Here is a 23,068-nt window from a genome sequence, read left to right as displayed (position 1 = left end):
AGTCTATTCTACCACCAGCATGGATCATGCCAATGAACTCGAGGATCTTCCCCTGAGCTTGTCTAATCCAGGAAGGTGCCTTGGAGCCATCACTGAGAGCATAACCTGATACTTTACAGGAAATGGTAAAATATTCTCCATGTTTTACCTAAAGTGAGCTTGGTTGGTTGTGTTCCACAGTGCTGCACACATCTAGCCTGACGTCGTCATACTCAGATTCTAGTCAGAATGTGAGTCTGATACTGCTCCATTGGGCTGTGATTATGGGGCGTGTTTCAACCGAACCAGGAAGGAAAATGCCTCTGCACTCAATTGGATAGACCAACAACCAATCAGAGCAACGGAGTAAGTGAAGTATGTTTGTCATTCATGTTTCCGATCGACAAATGCCATGATCGCGGTTCTCTGTTCCTCTTTTAAAATTAATGCGCTGTCGATATCTTCTATAACAGACGCGATGGCGGAATCTACACATAATGTTTTATAAACAAAGTTCGGGAGGAGCATGTTCAAATAATCAATCCAATCAACTTGTCATCAAACAATTACCATCTACGGTTTACACTATCAGCATGAGAGGAAGCATATATTTATTCAGTCTGTCAACTCACCTAACATTCCTTGACAGTTTTCAGCATCCCTCCACTCACTCTTAGCCTGTTCTTCCACAGCCTGGAATACGGGGGGAGTAGCCTACTCTGGGTTCGGGCCGAATACCGAGCTCGGAGCCTCTCCTCAGACAGCACGCCAAATATGCATTTATTCTATCTGACTTATTTGTAAGTGTGAACTCGTGAAATCTCAATTCTCCAGCGGCAGTCATTTGTTGTAAATGAATTCAACCCAAGCGCTCGTTGATGACGTGGATGATTATGTTACCGTTGCTCATCTGTCCATCATCGTATAAAGCCCGCCCTGACAATTTGATTGGTCCGAACAATTTTTGTTCGGGTATAATAGCTCCTCAACGGATCGAGTCCAGACCGAACTTCCCGACCTACAATTTTTGTGGGCGGGGCTAAGTTCGGCTGGCATCCAGGCTAGCACACATCTGCAAATTAAGCACAAATATGTTCATTTTGAAATGGGCTTTTTGTGGTTATTATGGTTGTATCAATGTTGAACAGTTTAATGCTGCTCTAAAAACCTTGAAGAATTTTACTCACAAGGCATGACAGACATTAGGAGTACAGACAGATAAAACATGATTTTATGAGTGGTTCTTCTTCTCTGCTTTGTGGGAGCACAAGAAATTCACAGCCAAGGATGGGCTGGGTATATATATACTGGATAATTTGCATTGAGGATTGGAGACAGTTCCACCATGTGTGTACAGGGTGAATATTAACGGGATAGTTTACCAAAAAAATTAACATTCTGTCATCATTTTACTCACTCTCATATAATTTAATCTAATTGAATAATTTAAGTGCAAATATGTAGGTTTGAGGATATTTTTCTAGTGAGTGTTACTTGTGTGGTGCCATACTGTATGTATGATCCTGCATCTCCTCACATAGGATGTAGTTCACTGGGAGCTGTCTTGATAGTCTTAATCTATAGCCATGTAAAAACATGGAGAGCGACTGCAGGAGGTGCACTTAGGGCGCACCGTTAGATCGCCACTAACAGATGTGCAGAGGGGATTTGGTATTAATATACCATGGCTGGGTTTTGTTGGCGAACTGCGTGACACGGTTTCGGTTCACAGCAGCATTAAGACGATGGAAGAGGCATGTTCCTTTAGTATTTCATAACTTTGTCATGATTCTTTTTATCTCATGTATTATTCATTAGTATGTATGAAAGAATGTCAGAAAGCATTGCGTCTCCATGAACTGTGTGGTGGAATTACATTCACAGCTCAGAGTAACAGGTTAAGTGATTCAGCCTTTTTTTCAAAAATATATGGTTGAATATACATTGAAGTTGTGAAGAAAATGGTAAAATAGCATTACTTACACAAAGTCAAACAATAATAAGCCCCTTTCACACAGAGATTCCGGAAAATACACGGATAAAATGACCCGGGATTTGACCCGGGTTCGTTTGATTTTTGGTTCATTCACACTGCCAGTGATTTTCTGGAATCAGAGAGTGTGTTCACACACAACCCGTAAAAATCCGTAAAGACACGTGACATCGATGTGACTTGTAATGTCTCAGCAGCGTCTTAAGTTTGCTTATGAGCTGTGATTTCTCTCTCGAGAAACCACGCTTGTGCATTTTTTTTCTATGATTCGATCATAAACTTTCGCATTACATACCGTTTCACAGCTGGCGAACGATCCCGGCTTCAGCGTCATCACTACGACATGATGTTTTATTAACAAAGTTCGGGAGGAACACGTTCTAATGATCAAACAATCAAGTCATTCCAACCAGCTGTCAGCAATCAGTAATCAACAGGTCCACTCAATCAGCATGATTAAAGGCCTATAAATACTCACAGTCGACTCACCCATTATCCTTGACAGTTTTCAGCATCCCTCCACCACCCCATCTCCTCACACTTACCTGGTTATCTTCCTAACCAAGAGATACGGGGGGAGTACTCTGGGTTCGGGCCCAATTTCCGAGCTCGGAGCCCTCCCCCCGGACAGCACGCCAAATACGCATAACTATTTATTCTCTGATCATTTGTAAGTGTGAACTCGTGAAACGGCATTATTACAGCTTTTGTTCACACAGCGCGCGTTCTGGGACTGAACATGGCAATATTACTAGGTCCCCAACCCGGCATCGATGCCGGCATCAATCCCGGGTCGTGTTTGCGTTCACACAAAAGGCGTTCTGGCAATTTCCCTGCAATTTCCCGGCAATTTCCCAGGATCATCGCGCTGTGTGAAAAGGGCTATAATGACATTACAGGTGGTTTAGCCAGAATAGAAAATTTCTGCAGGCTATCATGTTTCTGTCTAGGGCATAATTGACCGGCGTTTAAAAAAAAATTAGATGGTGATATCATCAGCAATTTTTTAAACCAATGTCACACATACATCTGATACATATGTACACATAGTGTACACAGAGTACACATACAGAGTACTTCGGTAACTCCAAACCCATTGCTACAATCAGAAATCAGAACTTTTCTAAGGATTACACAGATTGGCTCTTTGTTGTTGATACACACGCTAGTCAAATCAGGCCATGAATTTGTCAGGCCTCTTACAGCACCCATCTCATTTTTTTGATTTGTTACACGTTTGGTATCCCCCATACAATCATTATTCGATGTTCAAAATCGATGTTACCGACATCTTGGTTACTCTCCATCAGTCATTGCGTAGCCATTTCAGAAATCCAGAAAACTTTTGATCAATGAAATGTTGCAGTGGCACAACCGTTTGCGCTGATGCCTCATCAAGCCTGATATTATAGTCGCTTTAGATCCCTTCGGTTAGGAAACCCAGGTTGGTTGCGATAACCGAGCTCTGCGTAGAGTTTATCAGGACAGTCGACTGGGGTCCGCCCATGTACAGGGGTTGTCATCAGGAAGTCATAAACAACTATCGTGTCACGATTCAACAGAAGTAGCAACATGGAGAAGTCTGCATATGTCTGCAGTTTATTATTTTCTCTCAGTCCAGTAATGATATTTTCATTACAGATTATGAGGTAAAAAAAAAAGGGATGAATTGTTCATAATAAGATCCATAACATGCATTTAGAAAGTAGATAGGATGGGATTTTATTTGCGTGTTGATTTTAAGTTAACATCAATTTTTTTCTTTTGTCAAATCAACTTAGATAATTTATGTGGTTCAGATAACATAATATTTTGCATTTCTGTTGATTTAAACCAATCCGCTTTATTGAATTAACTAAATGTTTTAATTTTAAAGCAACCAGGTTAATTACTTTTTTTACAATATTTTTTTACAGTGACCAAAGATAATGTTAAAGATGTTTTAAAAAAACTTTTAGCAACATCGATATATTAAAACGCAATGTATTGCATGCAATTATCAATAATTATTCAAGCAAGTCTGGGCTATCCCTCGAGAAAACAAAAGGCTCTCCTTAGAGTTAACATTTGAACTCTCTCTTGCATATGTAACAGCAACATCCGAGACTCACCACAGAGTGCAGCTCACACCTCAGTCTCATCATCTCCCCCTGCTCCCCCTTCTCCTCCTCACCTAAAACTCACTGAAAACCTATGCAATGTTAAGTGTGTACAAAAAGTAACTATAAATGTTTGGTATCATCACAAGTGTCTCAGTGCACCTGGTAAAATGGTCTCATTCTCCCAGCCATAATGAAAAGCTAAAAGAAGTTATAAAATATGAGAAATGTGGTGTACCCCTTAAAGGTGTGCCCTCCCCCAGATCCTCCATTCAAACTACCTCCTGTATGTAAATCAGTATTCCCTTCCACAAATATCAAGAACCCATTCAATTACAAATTCTGATCTCACAGTTGTGAACCCCTAAATAGGGGACCAAAATCTAATTATAATGACAGACACCACCATTTGGTAAGCATACTGAATTATCTGGGTTTATAAGGAAAATTGGCAAAAGGTTTGAGGAGTCTGTAGGTAGACTTCCCACACGATCACTGTGTGTAGTTTTTGTTGCCAGGTAAATATTTCTACAATTCCTCGATATCTGATTTGTTGTTATTACATATGATTTGCTGATGATTTTATCATATGAATTGGATTTTGAATTATTATTTTATTACCTGGTCAATAAATTGTAAACATTTAGATTTTATTCTGACTGACTCTGAAATTGTTTTGCCAAGTAAATTAAACGGATTTGTATGTTACCGCAAGTCTGCGTCAGATTAGTGACGACTAATATTTGACACTAATTCAAGTGTACTTGGTTTTGCAAAGACAATAAGTGAATTTCCGTTTAGAACAGCAAATGCTGCTTGACCAATCTAAATTTGGGTGTGTCTTACATCTGTTTTCATTTAATGTTACTTTAGATAAGTGTACGTGAGAAACCACGGCATGGCCAATCCAAAGCTATTATAAGAGAAGTAATGTTGGTCAGCTTATATCTGTAATATAAATCTTCCATTTATGTCTAAAATATTAGAAAAAGTGGTGTCCGCTCAACTGGGCTCTTTCTTGCAACAAAATGAGATCTATGAAAAGTTTCAGTCTGGATTCAGACCGCATCATAGCACTGAAACTGCGCTCGTTAAAATCACAAATGATTTACTTTTAGCTTCTGACCAAGGCTGTATCTCAATACTAGTTTTACTTGATCTTAGTGCTGCGTTCGATACTATAGATCATACATTACTCTTAGATCGACTACAAAATTATACTGGTGTTCAAGGACAAGCACTAAGCTGGTTCAAATCATACTTATCTGACCGCTACCATTTTGTCTATTTAAATGGAGTAAAATCGATCATAACTCCAGTAAACTATGGAGTGCCGCAGGGATCTGTATTAGGCCCTCTGTTATTTTCAATATATATGATGCCACTTGGAAATATTATAAGGAAACATGGAATTAGTTTCCATTGTTATGCTGATGACACTCAAATATATATTTCATCACGGCCGGATGAAAACGCAAAATTTTCCAAATTGACAGAGTGTGTTAAAGATATAAAAGATTGGATGACCCGTAATTTTCTTTTATTAAATCCAGACAAGACAGAGGTAATACTTATCGGTTCAAAAAACCACCCACAAAACCTCGCACAATACAACTTTAACATCATAGGATGTCCTGTTACTTTATCCTCTACAGTAAAAGACCTGGGTGTTATACTCGATTGCAACCTGTCTTTTGAAAATCATATTTCATATGTTACAAAAACAGCATTTTTCCACCTTAGAAACATTGCTAAGCTACGTAATATGCTATCAGTTTCTGATGCAGAAAAGTTAGTTCATGCATTCATGACCTCGAGACTGGATTACTGTAATGCTTTACTAGCTGGTTGTCCTGCATCCTCAATAAACAAGCTACAGTTAGTCCAAAATGCCGCCGCTAGAGTTCTTACTAGATCAAGAAAATATGATCATATAACACCGATTTTATCATCACTGCATTGGTTACCTATAAAGTTCCGTATTAATTACAAGGTATTGCTACTGACCTATAAAGCCCTAAACGGCTTAGCTCCAGTCTATTTAACGGATCTTTTATCACCCTATAATCCATCGCGCTCTTTAAGATCACTAAATTCAAGGCTTTTGGTCATACCTAGGATATCCAGAACCACCAAAGGAGGGAGAGCATTCTCACATTTGGCTCCAAAACTCTGGAATAGTCTTCCTGATACTGTTCGTTGCTCAGACTCGCTCTCCCAGTTTAAAACTAGATTAAAGTCGCATCTCTTCAGCCAGGCATTCATATAATCCTACAGTTCAAACTACAATCCGGCCTCTAGCTCATAAATGCCAGAGGAGAACTGGCCCCCGACTGAGCCTGGGTTCTCCCAAGGTTTTTTTTTCTCCATTAGGTCACCTGATGGAGTTTTAGGACACCATTAGGTCACTTGATGAAGTTTTTCGGTTCCTTGCCACTGTTGCCTTTGGCTTGCTCAGTTGGGGATATTTTGGGGATATTTAATTTAATTTTATCAATCAATAAATTCCTCTTGAAACAAACTTTGTTGTATTATTTTAATTTAATACTGTGAAGCTGCTTTGATACAATCTGTATTGTGAAAAGCGCTATACAAATAAACTTGACTTGACTTGTAATAGTGGCCATATACTGATGTAAACGTTATACGTTAAATTCAAGTGTATGCAATTCCATGGGGGCTATACCAAAGTATCTTTGATTGTGTAAATGTGAAAGTGACCGATCTCAGGTATATAGCAATTACCTCTGTTTAGTGACCGAAGCTGGCGAGATTGTGATTGTGAGACCCATGTTACACAAGGCCTGAGGACCTCTGAGCGACATAGCTTCCTAATATGAACGGGTAAAATATAAGTAAAGAGTTCAAAAGAATAATCAAACATTCGCTCACATTTAATGATGCTCTGATATCATTAAAACCTTTTTCATTTATGGAGTCAGATGAAATAACGAGGTAATACATATGAGAAAATGTATTTCATTTAATCTTGTTGTGTTACGTAAAAGGAAAGACAGGAACGCGCAGAGACTTTCACCCATCCTATCGAAAACCCCCATTTGGACCGATAAACGGGCTTACATTGGCTTAGTTTTGTGCACCCAGTTCCTGTGTTTATTTACTGTATTCTTTAGTTGACCTTGGCTGTGTTCTAAATCGGCCCCCTATACCCTCATTCACTATTCCCTACATTACTCCACTAATACAGTCCACTTGATTCAGTGAATGAAAGTGAGCGAGTGAAATTGGACACTGAGTGCGCCGGAAAGGGGTGCCGCTTTTGCATAGTTTGTACTTGCTGTTTAATAATCATTTGAAACTTGGTAAACTGGCAGCTCCAGTTGTAATGAAAAGATTCACCTTGAACTCTGTCATGGAAACTAGCATATATAAACCTTAATTTAATAATTTAGTAGTCAATTAAAATGGAATTTATACCTGTATGACATTACACTGTATAGCCACATTATACCAGCGGTTTGGAAAATGGATGGATGGATGATTCAGCTGTGGGCGCCATCTTCTCTTCAGACACGGGAATTAATTCGATGCGACTCTCACAGTGCATTCTGGGTATTCTCGAGCTGTGGAGTGTACATCTGTTGTGCACTCATTATTGCGGTGCATTGTGGGATTGAATGAGTGTACTCAATAACGTCCACTATGTTTTCGGACACCACTAGAGATCTCATGTCTTTGGTTAGTGGTTGTTTCTCTCCTGCGTTTTATATTCTCCTAATATCCTGAATGTTTGTTATTTTGATTGTTTGTTAAGTAAAGTTGACTGCTGCATCTAGATTCTGCCTAAACTCTCCTTGCTGCAACCACACCGTGACAGGAGCATAGAATGATAACGTTTATATGGTTGTTTTCAGATTTTGTATTTGTCACTGTGACTCTCTTGCACAATAATATACAGCAGTGTCTTCATTCTTCATATTATTCATCTGCAGATACATCTGTTTCTTGCTGTTGTCTCTGGAGATGGTGAACCGTCCTTGAACAGACTGAGAGTAGTAAATAGAACCACCACCAGATGAGATGTATGCCAGCCACTCCAGACCTCCTCCTGCAGCCTGTCTGATCCAGGCCAAGGGCTGGTCACCACTAAATCCAGAGGCTGTACAGGTAAGTCTGTGAGATCCTCCAGGTTTAATAACCGCTGACTCAGACTCAGTCAGTGTCTGACACCAACAGACTGAAAAATGAACAGTTCAACATTAACATTTACAACATTAACATTTACACATGCATATATGTCTAATTGTCAACAGGTTTTCATGAGCCTTTCTTACATTCTGTGAGAGCAAACGTGAAGATAAAACACAGTTTAGACACAATATCCATTGCCCTGTTATGAAAATAGGAACTTGATGCAGGAAAGTCATAAACAAGTTTTGTGTCTGTAGATGAATAGAGTGGGGGCTTTTAAAAGGGAGAAGGAGAAGTAGGTTTGCATAGGCTGCCCTCTAAAGGTACATTTACATTTACCGTGTCCTTATTAAAGGGTTAGTTCACCCAAAAATGTAAAATTATGAAAATTATGTCATTAATGACTCACCCTCATGTCGTTCCAAGCCCATAAGACCTCCGTTCATCTTCGGAACACAGTTTAAGATATTTTTGATTTAGTCCGAGAGCTTTCTGTCCCTCCATTGAAAATGTATGTACGTTATTCTGTCCTTGTCCAGGAAGGTAATAAAGACATCATCAAAGTAGTCCATGTGACTACAGTGGCGCAATCTTAAGTTTATCAAGCGACGAGAATACTTTTTGTGCGCAAAAAGTAAACAAAAATAACGACTTTATTCCACTATTCATTTCCTTCTCTCTGGTCCTCGAGTGAGTTCACGTAGTGTAATAGCGTAGCGCGTCTGTGTTGTACGTCACACGTAGGCTCACTATTGGCCGACGCTGGTCATGTGTGTGATGCGTGTGACGCACAACACAGAAGCGCAGAAAATGATGTCTTTATTACCTTTCTGGACAAGGACAGAATAACGAACCTGGACTGGACTGACTGAGCTGAACCTTTGTCAGAGTCAGTATAATAGTGCAAGATCCATTCCAGTCCTTTTCCAGGTGCCTGGCGGATCCAGTGCATCCTATAGCTACTAAGAGTGAATCCACTACAGGCACAGAACCACCTGGAGCCACAACTACTGACTGTTCAGACTGTGTGAGCACAACCTGAGAGTCAATACCTACAGAGACCAACAAACAGAAAATGCTTTACATAGAATCACAATACTGATAAAATTGGTTTGGGTTTTAAATTTCAACTCCCTAAAACTTCCCCTTAACTCCTTCAGAAATTTAAAATATAAAAATACTCACTGTGTGCAGTCGCCAACCGCAGAAAGAGCTTTAGGGAGAACATTGTTTTTCCTCTTCAGATTGAACACTCATTTACTAGTTGTTTAAATAGGAAAAATGACAGAGTTTGCATTTACTCATGCGTGTAACAGAGAAGAGTAGGTGTGTTCAAACAAAACTGGTTCATCACAACCACCAGTTATTCATTTAATGAGAAAGGGTGCACCCTTCTGGTGTCTGAATTATTTTTTAATGGTGCCACTTTACAATAAGGTTCATTAGTTAATTACATTAGTTAGCATGAACTAATAATAAACTGCACTTATACAACATTTATTAATCTTTGTTAATTTCAACATTTACTAATAGTTTATTCAAATCTTGTTAGTTAACTGTGAACAAACATGAACAAACAATGAACAGCTGTGTTAACAAAGATTAACAACTACAGTAACACATGTATTGCTCATGGTTAGCTCATGTTAGTTAATACATTAACTAATGTTAACTAATGAACCTTATTGTAAAGTGTTACCGAGTCAATCGTTCCCTGGGATGCGTTTTCATGATAATCGAATGTAAAGAGTTTTATCTCTAAAAACAGATTAGCTTATAACACTAGTATATGGGGCATAGTGTAAGTAAAAGTAAATCGCTAGTTAATACCACTAACAAGGCTCAAAATAGCCTCACACTAACACGGTTGCATAATGAGGGTCCCTACATACAAACCGAAGCATTGAGAACTTTGTAAGTGTACAGACAGTTTAATAAGAAGATACTTTATAAAGACAGTACATTACGCGTTTACAGGCTGGAGTCATCTTGGAAAACAGTCTTGACTAATCGAGCCACGAACGCCGTGATCTGTTAAATTGCAAAGGCATCTCCTCTGCGCAGTGTCCACGGGTCCCCCACAGATTTTCTGTCGGATTCAGGTCTGGAAGACTCATCTTTCTTTGCTGAAGCCATTCTTTTGTTGATTCAGATGTGTGTTTTGGATTTACTGGTAAGTTTGTGAGATCATCCAGGTTTAATGACCGCTGACTTGGTCAGTGTCTGACACCAACAACATGAAAAATTTACATTTACAACAGTATACACCATGAATAAGTCTGGTTGTCAGCATTTTAAAGAGCCCTTTTTACAATTTTGTGAGAGTAAACATGAAGATAAAACTCTTATTAGTGTATTAGTAAACAATCCCTTATATAGCGTAGGGGTAGTCGAATAATTTTACATCTACTTACAAAGTTACTTCTAGTCAGTAGAATGTCAGTAGTGGGGACCATCAAAACAAAGTGTTAGCGTTAAGTACATCTCCATAGCACACATTGTATTTCTCTTGCAATTTATACATTAAAATTAGTTTTTACGTGCATATGATACACACTTTATAGCTTGTAATATACGCACGTACCCCACACCACTAATCCTAGAGTATAATATGCACGTACCCCACATCACTAATCCTACCCAAAGGGTTTACAGTGCGTATCGTATGCATGTAAAAACTCATTTTCACGTATAAATCGCATGATAAATACAATGCGTGCTATAGAGATGCATTTCATGAGATTGGGTTGCATTAACAGGGTTAGTGTTAACATTATAAAATGTCCTACCTGCCTGTCAGAGTATGTGTTTTCATACCTCCGTGCACCCTGCTCACGCAGACATCACACATCATTAGCATTTTCCATGAGGCTATGCACAGTTAGACAGACGTCAGTCACCTGACACCACAAACAAAGAGAACCCACCTTTTACAGTTCCTCCTGAACCAAAACAACTAGCTAATGCTCCGTTCACACCATGTCGTAACTGTAATTTAGAGACGGCAACCCATAATATTCTGCCCGGAGCTGTTCGTGTCCTCATACTCAGATTTATGTGTTTCTATGTCAACACTATCAACGCCGAAATGAATCTGCAGCAGTCAGGTGGTACAAGTAATAGCTCTTTAAGTTGTTTATGTGAATTATTATTGCAATGTTATGTGCTTTGAGACATTAAGTAATTTAATGGCATCTCTTATTTTGCTTTGCTGAATCTGCTCTGGCTGTGCGCAACCTGCAAGTTCATGTGTTTTGGAGGAGGCATGGCTTTGGAGACGCTCTGAAGGGATCTCATGGGATCTCATGCTTTCAAAGCTAGCTTGCTATTGCTAGCCACAGCGAAATTGAATACCCTAACTTTAAAGATTGCAGTATGCCTATGCTTCTCGTGCATTTAGGAAGACCTCCATGAAAAGTATGTTAAGGGTTTAAATTTAAAAGTAGCTTGTTGTATTTTTGGGAAAAAATATCTTGAGCCCTCAGACATCACATGAATAGTTTTTGTGCAGCCCTGCAGTCTTTTGTCTTACTGTCAATCTCTTGCACAGTAATAAACAGCTGTGTCTTCAGTCTTTTTAGGCTTTTCACCTCTAAATACAGCATGTTTTTGCTGGTGTCTTTGGTGATGGAGAACTGGCCCTGTAGAGACTGAGCAAAACTAGTGCCAGTGCCACCATCAATCCCCCCGATCCACTCCAGTCCTCTCCCTGGTTTTTGACGGATCCAGTGCATCCAGTAGCTGCTCACTGAGAATCCAGAGACACCGCAGGACAGAGTGACTGATTCTCTTGGTCTTTTCACCACAGAATCTGAGGAGCTCAAAGACTGACCACTAACACCTGATCAACAGAGGAAAAATCATGTTAGATGATTTAGAACAATGAAATAATAATCTACTACAAATGGGAGTTTCTCACATGCAATAATCATCAGTAGGAGTCCATATAGTAGCATCTCCATTACAACAGAAAAAGCCAGTAAAACAGTTATTGGTTACACTGAAGCTGTTTTAGTCACTGAACACATGCACTGACTGAAAGTTCAGCTTATAACACACTTTCAGGAGTCGGGGAGACGTTGACCCTTCCCACAAAATAATTTGCATCTTTGGAGGTTTGCAGACCTACACTGTAGTTTAATGCAGTAATCTGCAAATTATCACAGTAGACAAGGGAAAAAATCTTGGCCAACATTTGATAAGTGAGAAAAGATATATTACTTTATCAGTGTACACCTTTGTTCTGTAATTTATTAATGGTTTGTTATTTGTTATTGAGTCAATGTTTCAGAGATGCAACCAGAGCACCAGAGCATCTACAGTGGAAAGATGCATATTTGGAAATTCACCAGCACTGCCCAGTGACGGGCCTTTTTTTAGATGTCTAATTTCTAAACTAATTTCTAGTTTAGAATGAATATTTGTTTTTTAGTATATTGTTGTTGTTCCCTCTCCTTTCCAGATTAGTTTGTCAGTTTTGGGCATAAGTCAGTTTCAGTAACTGGTTGTGATTCCACATGTATCTGCCTTGTAGGCCGGATTTGGAGTTTATTAGGATGTATTTAAAGACACCCTTTGGTGAAAATCAAGTTTTCAATGTTGTTTATATGTGTGTGGTTTTTTTAATTTATTTTTGTTATGCTTTTTGACAAACCATGTGCAAATTCATGTCAACACCATTGCTGAGTATTTTCTCCTTAAAACTACAGTGAACAAAGACAGTCTCAAAAACGCGGTTTGAAATCGCTCCATCCTGACAACACCCATGTATTAGTTGAATTAATGAAGTTATGTGGTAGAAAAAATAATCCAGCCCATTATTAATATAAGGGAATGTATGCTGAACAGAACAGATATGCTTATACTTACATACTAAGACATACTGTGGGAAACAGGTGTCATTATGATTAAAAATAAGGAATCATTTTAATATTAACGGTTTTTGTATTTAATACATTCAAAACACTTATTATGACAGGAATTATGTCACTTCAGAGGCTCTTCCCTTTTTTCAGTGTTACTCAAAGCAGCTGAAGACATCAACGCAGACAATCGCAGCACAGGAGTTGATGACAGCGCTGGCAAAATTTAATTGCCTTCAAAACGGAGATGTAACCCATTAATAAGATCCATCCCAAGCAGAGCTGTGCCAGATTCCACCACTAGGAATGACGTGGAGCAGGTGATGTCATACTTAAGATACATACTATACATAAGAGATAGTGACAGAAAAAAACATCCAAGTACGGGAATCGGAGCACGAGAATGTAGGATTGAGTGCGAACCAAAACACAAATGAATCTTCAGGGTGAATTGTTCAAACATAATTCCACACAGAACTCAACATTACAGACACCAAATCACCAACCCAAGAGCCATAAAAGAAGGCTCCTGCCAGTCTACCTAACCAACGAAAACCCCCAGCTAAGAACTTTACGGCCATGCAAGCTTCAAAGAGATGAGCCAAACTAAAGGAAGAACTTGTCAATGTGAGATAGCTTGGAAAATAATGATTGGCTCAGAGATGGCACAGCTCAGTGCTCGATCAAGATAACAGCAGAAGCTGCTCGACCCCCACGACAGAGATACAAAACAAACCATCTTCTTCTTAGGACCTCTGAATGACCAAACCAGAGTTCTAATCTCGTCAAACCACAAGAACTGAGATTTTACCTATAAATACATAAAACCATCCCAGAACAATTTTCGATGGACTTATAATCAAACATCATGCAACTACATAATTCTATGTTGTTTCTACAATATATAATATGCTTAGATGCCATATAAGTCATTTAATGGTTATAACTGTTAGATGTTTGAATGAAAGTGTGTTGTGTTTCATATCAGTATGATCGTATGCTCGTGATTCAAAAGATGGCTTGATTGAAATCTGTGTAAAATGTTTCGTATTCTTATAATAGTAATAATGTCTAAACTGTGGCCTCTTTCCTCTCTGCTAGAGCTTAGAGAGTAAGGGGATCACAGATAAGCTTTTTTTTTTTTACGATAAGAAGTGAAGAGAACGCCACCTCCTAAATAAAGCCAGTGTCTAATTGGTCAGATTTCTTCCAGGAGGCCGGACAAACATGTGAGTTTAAAATCTTAGACCCGAACAAAGTTTTAGAAGAGTTCTCAACAAGGTTAGAAAAGTGCACGAAGGGAGAAGAGACCAGACAGACTAGTAACCATGTAAACGCGCAGACAAAATAACCCAAATCAAGATCAGAAGAACATGGGTTAAACAACTTCATTCAAGCCATCATCTACTCATCATTTCCTTTCTTTTCTTAGTTTCCTTTCTTTTCCGTTGTGAGTCTCGGTTCTAAGTTAAGTTTTGCGGCAAGATTTCGGTCCACGTTTCTTCTGCAAAGCCAGCTTCAACAAAGACTTTCCATCAATCCGCCATCCACACCACGTGAGTGGCCGCCACAGACATCTATCCAAGCATGAGGAGACCAGCCAACGAACTCGGGAAACCCCTTTTACGCAGCTTTTACGTCACCAGCTTCAAAGAAGGAGGCAGCAAAGCGTCTTTCTTGAAGTGTGTATCATACACAATTTTCGGCAAGATAGAAACAGATGACCCAGATTCCATGGTAAGCTCAATATGTGCAGACGTAGTTGCAATCGCAATGACAGCAGTGCATCAAATTTGATCAGTTAGTGAGTCATGCATGCATAGAAAGGATCTGAACTTCAGGCAAGTCAATTTCACGCACTGAACAAGCTTGTCCCGAAAGACACACCCGCAAATAATGTCCCATATTTTTACAGTTATTACGTTGCCGATGCAGCAGGACGACTACGGTCATTCATGAGGGGTTTCTTAAATCCACAACAATAGCATTCACAGGATGAGGAATCAGGTCCAGTAGATGAAGAAGGCTTTGAAGTACTTGCTGTAGACTGTGGCTTTAAAGGTGGTCTACGGTGGTGATGTCCAGGTGCAGGTGGAGGCTTTGCATGTATCACTTGCACAGGAACTGAACGAGTAATAATAATTTGGCTTGTTAACCAGAAGCTTCTGTTGGCAATAGTAATGGCTTTTTTAAGAGTCAATTCAGATTCCAAAAGCAATCTCCTGGACACAATCTCCACCAACTGATCATGCAACATCTTGTCCAAAGTAGCCGCTTAGTCCCGTAGAGCAGCTATGTACTGAATTAGTTTCTCCTGGTGCCTGAAGATGTTTCATGAAAGCATTGCGCTTCCATTTAATCACTTTGATTCGGCAAGGTATAAAACAATCTCTGGCCTTCAGTCCCCAGACAATGTAGAAGCAGTGCTCGTTTGCGTTCAACTGGCCATGCATCTCCAGAAGCACCAACAACAAGTAAATAAATCTGGAACATCCGAAGCCACGTGTCAAAAGGTATAGCTGGTTCAAAAATGGCGTGGGAAAAGTAGAAAGCTGCCATCTTCCAGAAAAAAGTACCTCGTTGCCAATTAATGTCCTTGGTAAGAAGCAATGAAGAGGCATTCTAAAATAAAGAATTCTTAAATTAACCAAATTAAGTGGCATAACAGTACAGTGCAAGCAGCAGCAGGTGGAACACTAGACTCACTTACTCTTTTGTTCTCAGCATACACATAACACAAACCACAACTGCCATGTACTGGCTAATATGCACAGAAAAACACAACAAATTTACAAAGAGATCGGAGAGCTAAGGACAACATTATGCAGGCAATAATAGGATTAACAATACATGAGTCTTAATACATAAATAATACATAATACCTAATACTAATCCATCCATCTACTAGAAGACCTATTTATGGCCTAAATTAATTTTGGCTTAAAACCGGACAAAATCCATACATAAAAGATTATCAGGCAAGGGATTGTTTTTATTTTAGGGTGTAATATACTTTTAAGGGCCAGATTTACTAAATAGGGCAAATTAGCATGAGAGTGCTAAACCAAAAAAGGCCCTGTTGGTAAAACTTTTGTTAAGCATGTCAGAGAGGTTCTGGGTTCTTTTTTTCTCATTAAAACCAAAGGTGTTCATCACCATTTGTATATTATTTGTTTTATTATTTGATTGTATATTAAGATGCATGGACATGTTTGTGTGCATTTTTTTTTTCTGATTTCACCAGAATTAATAGAATCTCCACAAAGGCGTTAAAGGGATACTTCACCGTTTTTTCATATTAAACTATGTTATTCCCTTAACTAAGATGAGTTGATACATACCTCTCTCGTCTCAGTGCGTGCACTCAATCGCTCTGTCTTGCCGCGAAACTTTGTTAGCACTTAGCTTAGCCCAGTTCATTCAATAGGGGCCAAGCAGAGAAGCTACCAAACACCTCCACGTTTTCCCTATTTAAATACAGTTACTCGAGTAGTGTAACTCGACCGAGGACGGTGACACAAAACAAAACGTTGCGCTTTTATAAGCGTGTAAAATGGATAACTATATTGTATGGCGGAATACCATAGCAAGTGCTTGGGAGCACTTTGACTTGGCGCAGTAATATCTTCACTCGTGAAAAATCCTCTCACCGGCCCCCGCTCCCTCTCCTCCTCCCTCTCATTTCCGTCAATAGAACCAACGTGACTTTTACCACCTGTGCTATTAGCAAACTGCAAGAGATCATTTGCAATGGCGGACTTTGTAGATGATTAAGACTTGTTTGTAGCAGACCCAGAGCCATATCTGTTTGAACCCGAGTACACGGAGGAGGAATTAGCTTTTATGGACCGTGAGAGGGAAGAAAGATATGAACCAGAACAGACCGGAGCCGGCAAAAGAACACGGGCAAACAGCAATTGGTGGTGCAAGTGTGACTGTTGCGAACAGATGCCGACCGAAATTGAGAGCCTGTGCTGTTCAGAATGGGACCAGGTGTTGCCATCGAAGGTGGGGGTCAATATAGATCCAGAAGACCCTGGACAAATCGCATGTGTCGCGGCAAGCGACGCGTTTGCAGCGATGATTCACCCGGCAGTTGTCAACTTTTTCTTTCATCGTGACAAAGTCAATTGGAGGAAACGACCCACCCCGAGTGGACCAGATGGCCAGCTATCCTCAGAGTAAGTGCTATCTGAAACTATTGAAATATGCCTATGTATCATGTTTTCATTTATAAATGTATATACTTAGACTATATCTATCTTCTCAGTCAAAATAGGTTGGTTTCCTACCGGATAGTGCTGGAATGGGCCCTACAGGGCGAAACTTTGGGCAGAGGCAATCGGAAACCACTGCCATCATGTGTGGTCGGGACTATACGACAAAGATATCCTTCTGAGTCCGGTGTCTATGTTGGATTTCAAGAACTACATGAGGCAATGGATATGTAGGCATATGACTGTTACTGGACAATATGTGCTGGGCCCTGAGTTCAGACCTAAATTATGTTTACATGTTTCACAGACATCTGTGGGACAATTGCACTGCAGCTTGCGTCAGAATAGTAGACAACCTGTTTTTATATTTTACTATATTACAACCATTATGTAGATGTATTTCTATCACTTATTTATTTTCAATTTACTCATTTGTATTCAATTCAGTTTCCTATATTTGATGTGTATAAATAAAGCTTTGAACCTACAACATCTAGAGTGATACTTTTATCTCTTTTGCTAAATCAAATGACTTCTGATATAATCACTCATGCAATATCAAGGATCTTTATTTCAATTCAATCCCATAGTAAATAGGATAGGCCATGTGTTCTCTAGGCAAAAGGTGTTTTGTCAGATTTGTTCAAACATAAGTGAAGTCACAAATTTGGAAAATACGTAATTTATTTAACAAAATAACAACAAAAATATTAACTATAATAAATGACATTTGCCTTCTACACTTGCTATGCAAGTATAAGTCCCCTCCTGTGGTTTTTCAATGGCACAGGTTCTTTTTCATGTCAGCTGTAAACAAGAGTTACAATGGCTCCGATGGACCTTTGAATCTTGAGGTGTGTGACTGTATGACCTCCTCTTTGCTGGGCTTTGTTTGCAATGCAATGTTGGCAGCTAGGCGAGGTATTTGGATACGGGATGATGCGTCTTTGAATCTGATTGTGGGGTCAAGTCTTCTTTGGATCACTCTGTCCATGAGGTCATCTCTGAATTTTTGAGTCGTCTTCATATAGATTGGTCTAGCAATCCACTGCTTTGATTGCTTTTGAAAGACAACATTGTGTCTTGTGAGGCCTGAAATAAAAAAAAGTATGAACGAACGTGCTAGAAGTATGGTAAATGTATAATTTTGATATTTATAATATTATTACAAAAGTTACGACTGTGGCTATTTTTGTTTTTTATGCAAAAAAACAATTCATTAGTCAGTCATATCTGTGCCAGCATTTATTTGAAGATCATGTTCATGTATGGATGACACATAGAGAAGTGCAGGGAAAATACACAGTGACATTACAGTAATTTGCATTCATTTAGTACCCACCAGCTGCTGTTGTTGCCTGTTCCCGCTTTGTGGAGTGATTCTCATTGTGATCCATAATGGCTAGCATAGTGTGTGCCTTCATTGAAGGGTATTGAAAATGAAGTCGCTTTGGACAGTACTTCAAAAGGGCATTGTGAAACACCTCAAGTTGTCCTGAAAAATAAAACAAAAGAAAATGCTTTACAATGTAAAAACAAGAGCATGAAAAGTTGTGTATTCTTTCGAAGCACTGTATCATAAATGGGATGCATAGTATTATTGATCAAGTCTGGTGTAACATTCCCCCCCTCATACAGACTTATTGCAAAATAGTTTCTCAGAACCTATTCTCACTGAGACAGACTTGACTTGAACCATATTACTATTCTGCATGTCAAACTCTTTGATACACATACCTGTGTGTTTGAACAGTGTCATCTGTTGTAGGTCTTTTATGAGACGTGTGTCCATAATCATTGCTTGAAGGGCTTTGAAGGCAGGGGAATTCCCTTTTAGCCACCTCTTTGTTCTTTGTTCCTCTGCTGACAAGTCCTGATGGAAACATCTGTATTCCGTTCCGTTTTCTTCCCAGCGATGGACCCCAGTGATGTGGTGTTGGAGAGACATCCATCGTCGGAGCAGCTCCTGAAAACACAAGAGCAGAGGCACACTTTTAACCGTCTGTAATACAATACAGTTGGCTTCCATGTTGAAGACCAAAAATTTGATGTACATTTGAGCTGCATATAGCATTTGATATATATAAAAACATAGAATATCGCTTTGTGATGATCTGTTTATGTATGCTTTGGTACCTTTGCATCTCCTTTGGAGGTGCAACAGCTCCACCACATGTGGTTGCTGACACTCTTGACCCAAGGAGCAAGATCCTTGTATTCTTTTCTGTTGGATGCTGCAACCAATTTTTTTTTAAATCCTGAAAAATTATAGAAAAGAATTACTATGGGTAATCTCATGCATTGCATAGACTATGGTGGCACACCATTTCAGCCATATCTGTTACATGCATACTTGTGTTTCAGTCTCTTTTGCATGTTTTTGGCTTTTGCATTAATTTTAATTTTTTTATCACTACCAAATTAGGTACAATTAGCTATAGAAACATGGAAATGAGTGCGCCGCACACATTATACAGACCCATAAAAAAAAACTTTTGTGCAACACTGGTAACAGACAGTAATGGAGATAAAATATTTGGGGTTGTTTTCTAGCTATACAGCTTAGACTAACAGTAAACTAACCTTTGGCGACATGCCACGGATCAAACTGATGAATGATATGAGGATATTCTTCTCTCATAATTTTTCTTATGGACGGATGCCGGTCTGTGGTGACCACTTTTACATCAATGCCCTCATCCAGGATCTTCTCCAGGCCTTTCTTGAAGGCCAGTGGTTCCATTGCGACCGAACTGGAGGCCTGGGAAACCTATAGAGCACAAAAGAATGCATGATGACATTTAAAAACATGTTATAGAATTTACCATAGATTTTTGGAAATAATTGACAATTTACCTGCATCATCTCAAACCCCACGATCTGGTTAGTGGAGTCATCCATAAAAGAATACGTGTTGTATTTGCTGGAGTGTCCGGGGCTGTCACTTCTGCCGTCTCCACTTAGCTGCACTCCTTCACCGTCTTCGCTTTGGCAAATTAATCTTGCTTTGATTATGTTCTCCTGTTGTGTGTATGATTTCTCAATCACTGGGAGCAGGTAGCTTGCCTGTATGTTGTAAAAAGTTACCTCCAGGGGCAACTGCAGGTTTAAAAGTCCAGCCCAGTCAGCTATGTCAGTGTATGTTGAGCCGGTAAAGAGAGTGGCAGCTGCTGCGAAAAGGTTATTTTCCGCCATTCCACGTATATTGGGACATGACTCCCATTGTCCCATATGGCCATTGCTGCATTGCCAATTTATATTGATTCTACTGCCGAACTGTGTTACTGTCTGGTTTAGGTCACACATCGCAGCACCACAGGTTGTACAATTCTGAAAGAGTTCCATGAGTTTGGACTCATTTACAATCCACTTCCTCTCCTTCCAACCTCTGGCTTGTCCAGAGATGCTTGAAGAGCTTCCTGTGGTGGTGGTGGAGGGGCTTGAATTTGGCACAAAGCTGGTGTCTGCGGTATCAACAGCAGGCTCTGAGGTCATGCTGACATCAAACACTGATGTTGCACTCATATCCATCACAGTAGCTTCAATGTGGTGTGTTTCCTGTTGTAGACAAATAAAAATAAAAATATGCATTGGTTTTGCATACCAGTGCCACATCCAGTACATCTTGAGTAAACAATTACATGACTTGATAGGAAATAAAGTGTAATGGTTTCCATAAATTGTATTATGGATTATTGATAGCAAACATAGAAGCGGGTCACTCAAATACAAGACTTTTTCATGGTCTACACATGACCATCATTGTGGATGTCGATGCAGTGTCCTAGACACGAATCAGATGTCAAATAAATGTATGTCATATTGCAATCATACAGTAAGTCTGTATAAAACATGAAGATTCATTAGCTTACCGATTGCATTGTCCATGTGGGAGCCAGGGCAACAGCTGGTTTGCTTGAACGTAAAGGACTGGTTAGCTGTGCAGACAAGGGCACTTTGAATGTAGCAGTAGACTCTTCAGCTCTGTGCTTCTGGGGGGTTGAATGAGGTACACCAACAAAAAAGTTTTCCTCTTGTTCTGGCAGATCTTGCTGTACGTCTTTCAACTCTGCCTGTATAATCATTGACAAAATTATGACAGGAATAACAATGACAATAATTATTATTTTGGAAAGCAAATAAAAACACTACCATAATTTATATTTATATATTTTTTACATTCTTCCGAGTAAGTATTGTATTGTATAAAGTATTGTCACAGGGTATTACATAAGTAGACAGTAGCCTACTCTTTCAGTGCTTCACCTGAGTGCCCCCCCCCCCCGGTTTTAGGCTTATACTGCATTTTTATTTCTGCGCTCAGTCCTTATGTAAATCAAACAGTCATTTCTTATTGCCTGTCTCAGAAGTGCACTGATTTCACAGCTAACTTATGTTACTCAGATAAGGTACTGACACTTCCAGGACAACCAAATACCATGCAAAAGTACACTTACAGCGTTGGGTCATGATCCACTTTGTTGTGTTAGTGATTTGAATATTGTCGGTGTAGCCTCATCCTTTAGGCGCGTTCCTGTGCAGGTATAGTCCTCCGCTGTGAAATGGTCGGAGCAAACACGCCACTTCTTCAGAGTCGTCAACGGTGTTTTTGGATTCTTGTTCAAAGCAGCTAACCAAGCTCTCCGCTGTATGTGGTGAGTTGGAATTCTGTGAAACATGACGGCACTATATACCTTCTCCTTGTTATCACAACCCTTTACGATGCACGTTATAACCATGATTGTCCAAAAACTATCTTCCTACAACCTGATACTTCGTCAACTCTGCTCAAACTACTACTGCTACTAACGTTACTGGTGCAGGTCACGTTGGTTCTATTGACGGAAATGAGAGGGAGGAGGAGAGGGAGCGGGGGCCGGTGAGAGGATTTTTCACGAGTGAAGATATTACTGCGCCAAGTCAAAGTGCTCCCAAGCACTTGCTATGGTATTCCGCCATACAATATAGTTATCCATTTTACACGCTTATAAAAGCGCAACGTTTTGTTTTGTGTCACCGTCCTCGGTCGAGTTACACTACTCGAGTAACTGTATTTAAATAGGGAAAACGTGGAGGTGTTTGGTAGCTTCTCTGCTTGGCCCCTATTGAATGAACTGGGCTAAGCTAAGTGCTAACAAAGTTTCGCGGCAAGACAGAGCGATTGAGTGCACGCACTGAGACGAGAGAGGTATGTATCAACTCATCTTAGTTAAGGGAATAACATAGTTTAATATGAAAAAACGGTGAAGTATCCCTTTAAGCAATAGGTTGAAGCACTCATCTGTGTGAAGACTGTGCACGAGCATAAAGAATCTGATAACTGATAACAGCTGCAACAAACGCTCAACATGGTTTAAAAAACAACTTTTTCTTATGTATTATATAGGTACATCCGTGCCACGAGATGTTTCAAAAAGTGGTGGAAAGAATATTGACTCTGGCAAAAAGTAGTGGGGACATGTCTCACCTGCAAAGTACGCCTATGTCAGACAATGAAGCTATATTTGGTGCATTTCATTGATATGACGTTGTGTGCCTCTAATTCGTATGTAACATGTACAATACAACACAACAATGCTCACTATACAGAGGATTTTTTTTTTTTTTGCCTACATCTCAAAAGTGGGTATACATGTTCTTTTTATTGGCAGTTTATCATTACTTAAGACATATATATTTGCTACCTATATGAAAATATTTTTCTATAGTTTTGTGTTTTGAACTAACACAATTTTGCTGTAATTGCTCAGATGATATTTGTGATTT

General features: G+C 39.4%; 1 protein-coding gene and 1 long non-coding RNA gene across 2 annotated transcripts; both read right to left on the bottom strand.

Moving 5' to 3' along the window:
• Positions 1 to 3,525: 3,525 nt before the first annotated feature.
• Positions 3,526 to 9,206, bottom strand: LOC309476233. Its single transcript, XR_014197979.1, has 3 exons — positions 8,367 to 9,206; positions 6,683 to 8,269; positions 3,526 to 5,019 (listed from the first exon to the last, which is right to left on the bottom strand). It is a non-coding gene; the product is annotated as an uncharacterized lncRNA (long non-coding RNA).
• An 8,832-nt stretch (positions 9,207 to 18,038) lies between these two features.
• On the bottom strand, positions 18,039 to 21,249 carry LOC309508772 (uncharacterized protein). The gene is made up of 7 exons (XM_082183242.1): positions 21,175 to 21,249; positions 20,159 to 20,860; positions 19,886 to 20,072; positions 19,439 to 19,560; positions 19,040 to 19,268; positions 18,645 to 18,797; positions 18,039 to 18,394 (listed from the first exon to the last, which is right to left on the bottom strand). The coding sequence occupies exons 1-7, from the start codon at positions 21,181 to 21,183 to the stop codon at positions 18,123 to 18,125; spliced, it is 1,674 nt and encodes a 557-aa protein (XP_082039368.1). The 5' UTR covers positions 21,184 to 21,249; the 3' UTR covers positions 18,039 to 18,122.
• Positions 21,250 to 23,068: the final 1,819 nt, after the last annotated feature.

Source organism: Leuciscus leuciscus (genome assembly GCF_965113295.1).
Source record: "Leuciscus leuciscus genome assembly, chromosome: 1".
Taxonomy (NCBI): Eukaryota; Metazoa; Chordata; class Actinopteri; order Cypriniformes; family Leuciscidae; genus Leuciscus; species Leuciscus leuciscus.
This window is presented reverse-complemented; position numbering and strand designations above follow the sequence as displayed.

What these genes read in the sequence shown, in the direction of transcription:
- LOC309508772 (XM_082183242.1), bottom strand. An exon ending in TCCGTGGCATGTCGCCAAAG is followed by an intron (nt 19,561 to 19,885) that starts GTTAGTTTACTG and finishes ATAATTTTTCAG; the next exon opens with GATTTAAAAAAAAATTGGTT. An exon ending in GACACTGTTCAAACACACAG is followed by an intron (nt 18,798 to 19,039) that starts GTATGTGTATCA and finishes TTTATTTTTCAG; the next exon opens with GACAACTTGAGGTGTTTCAC.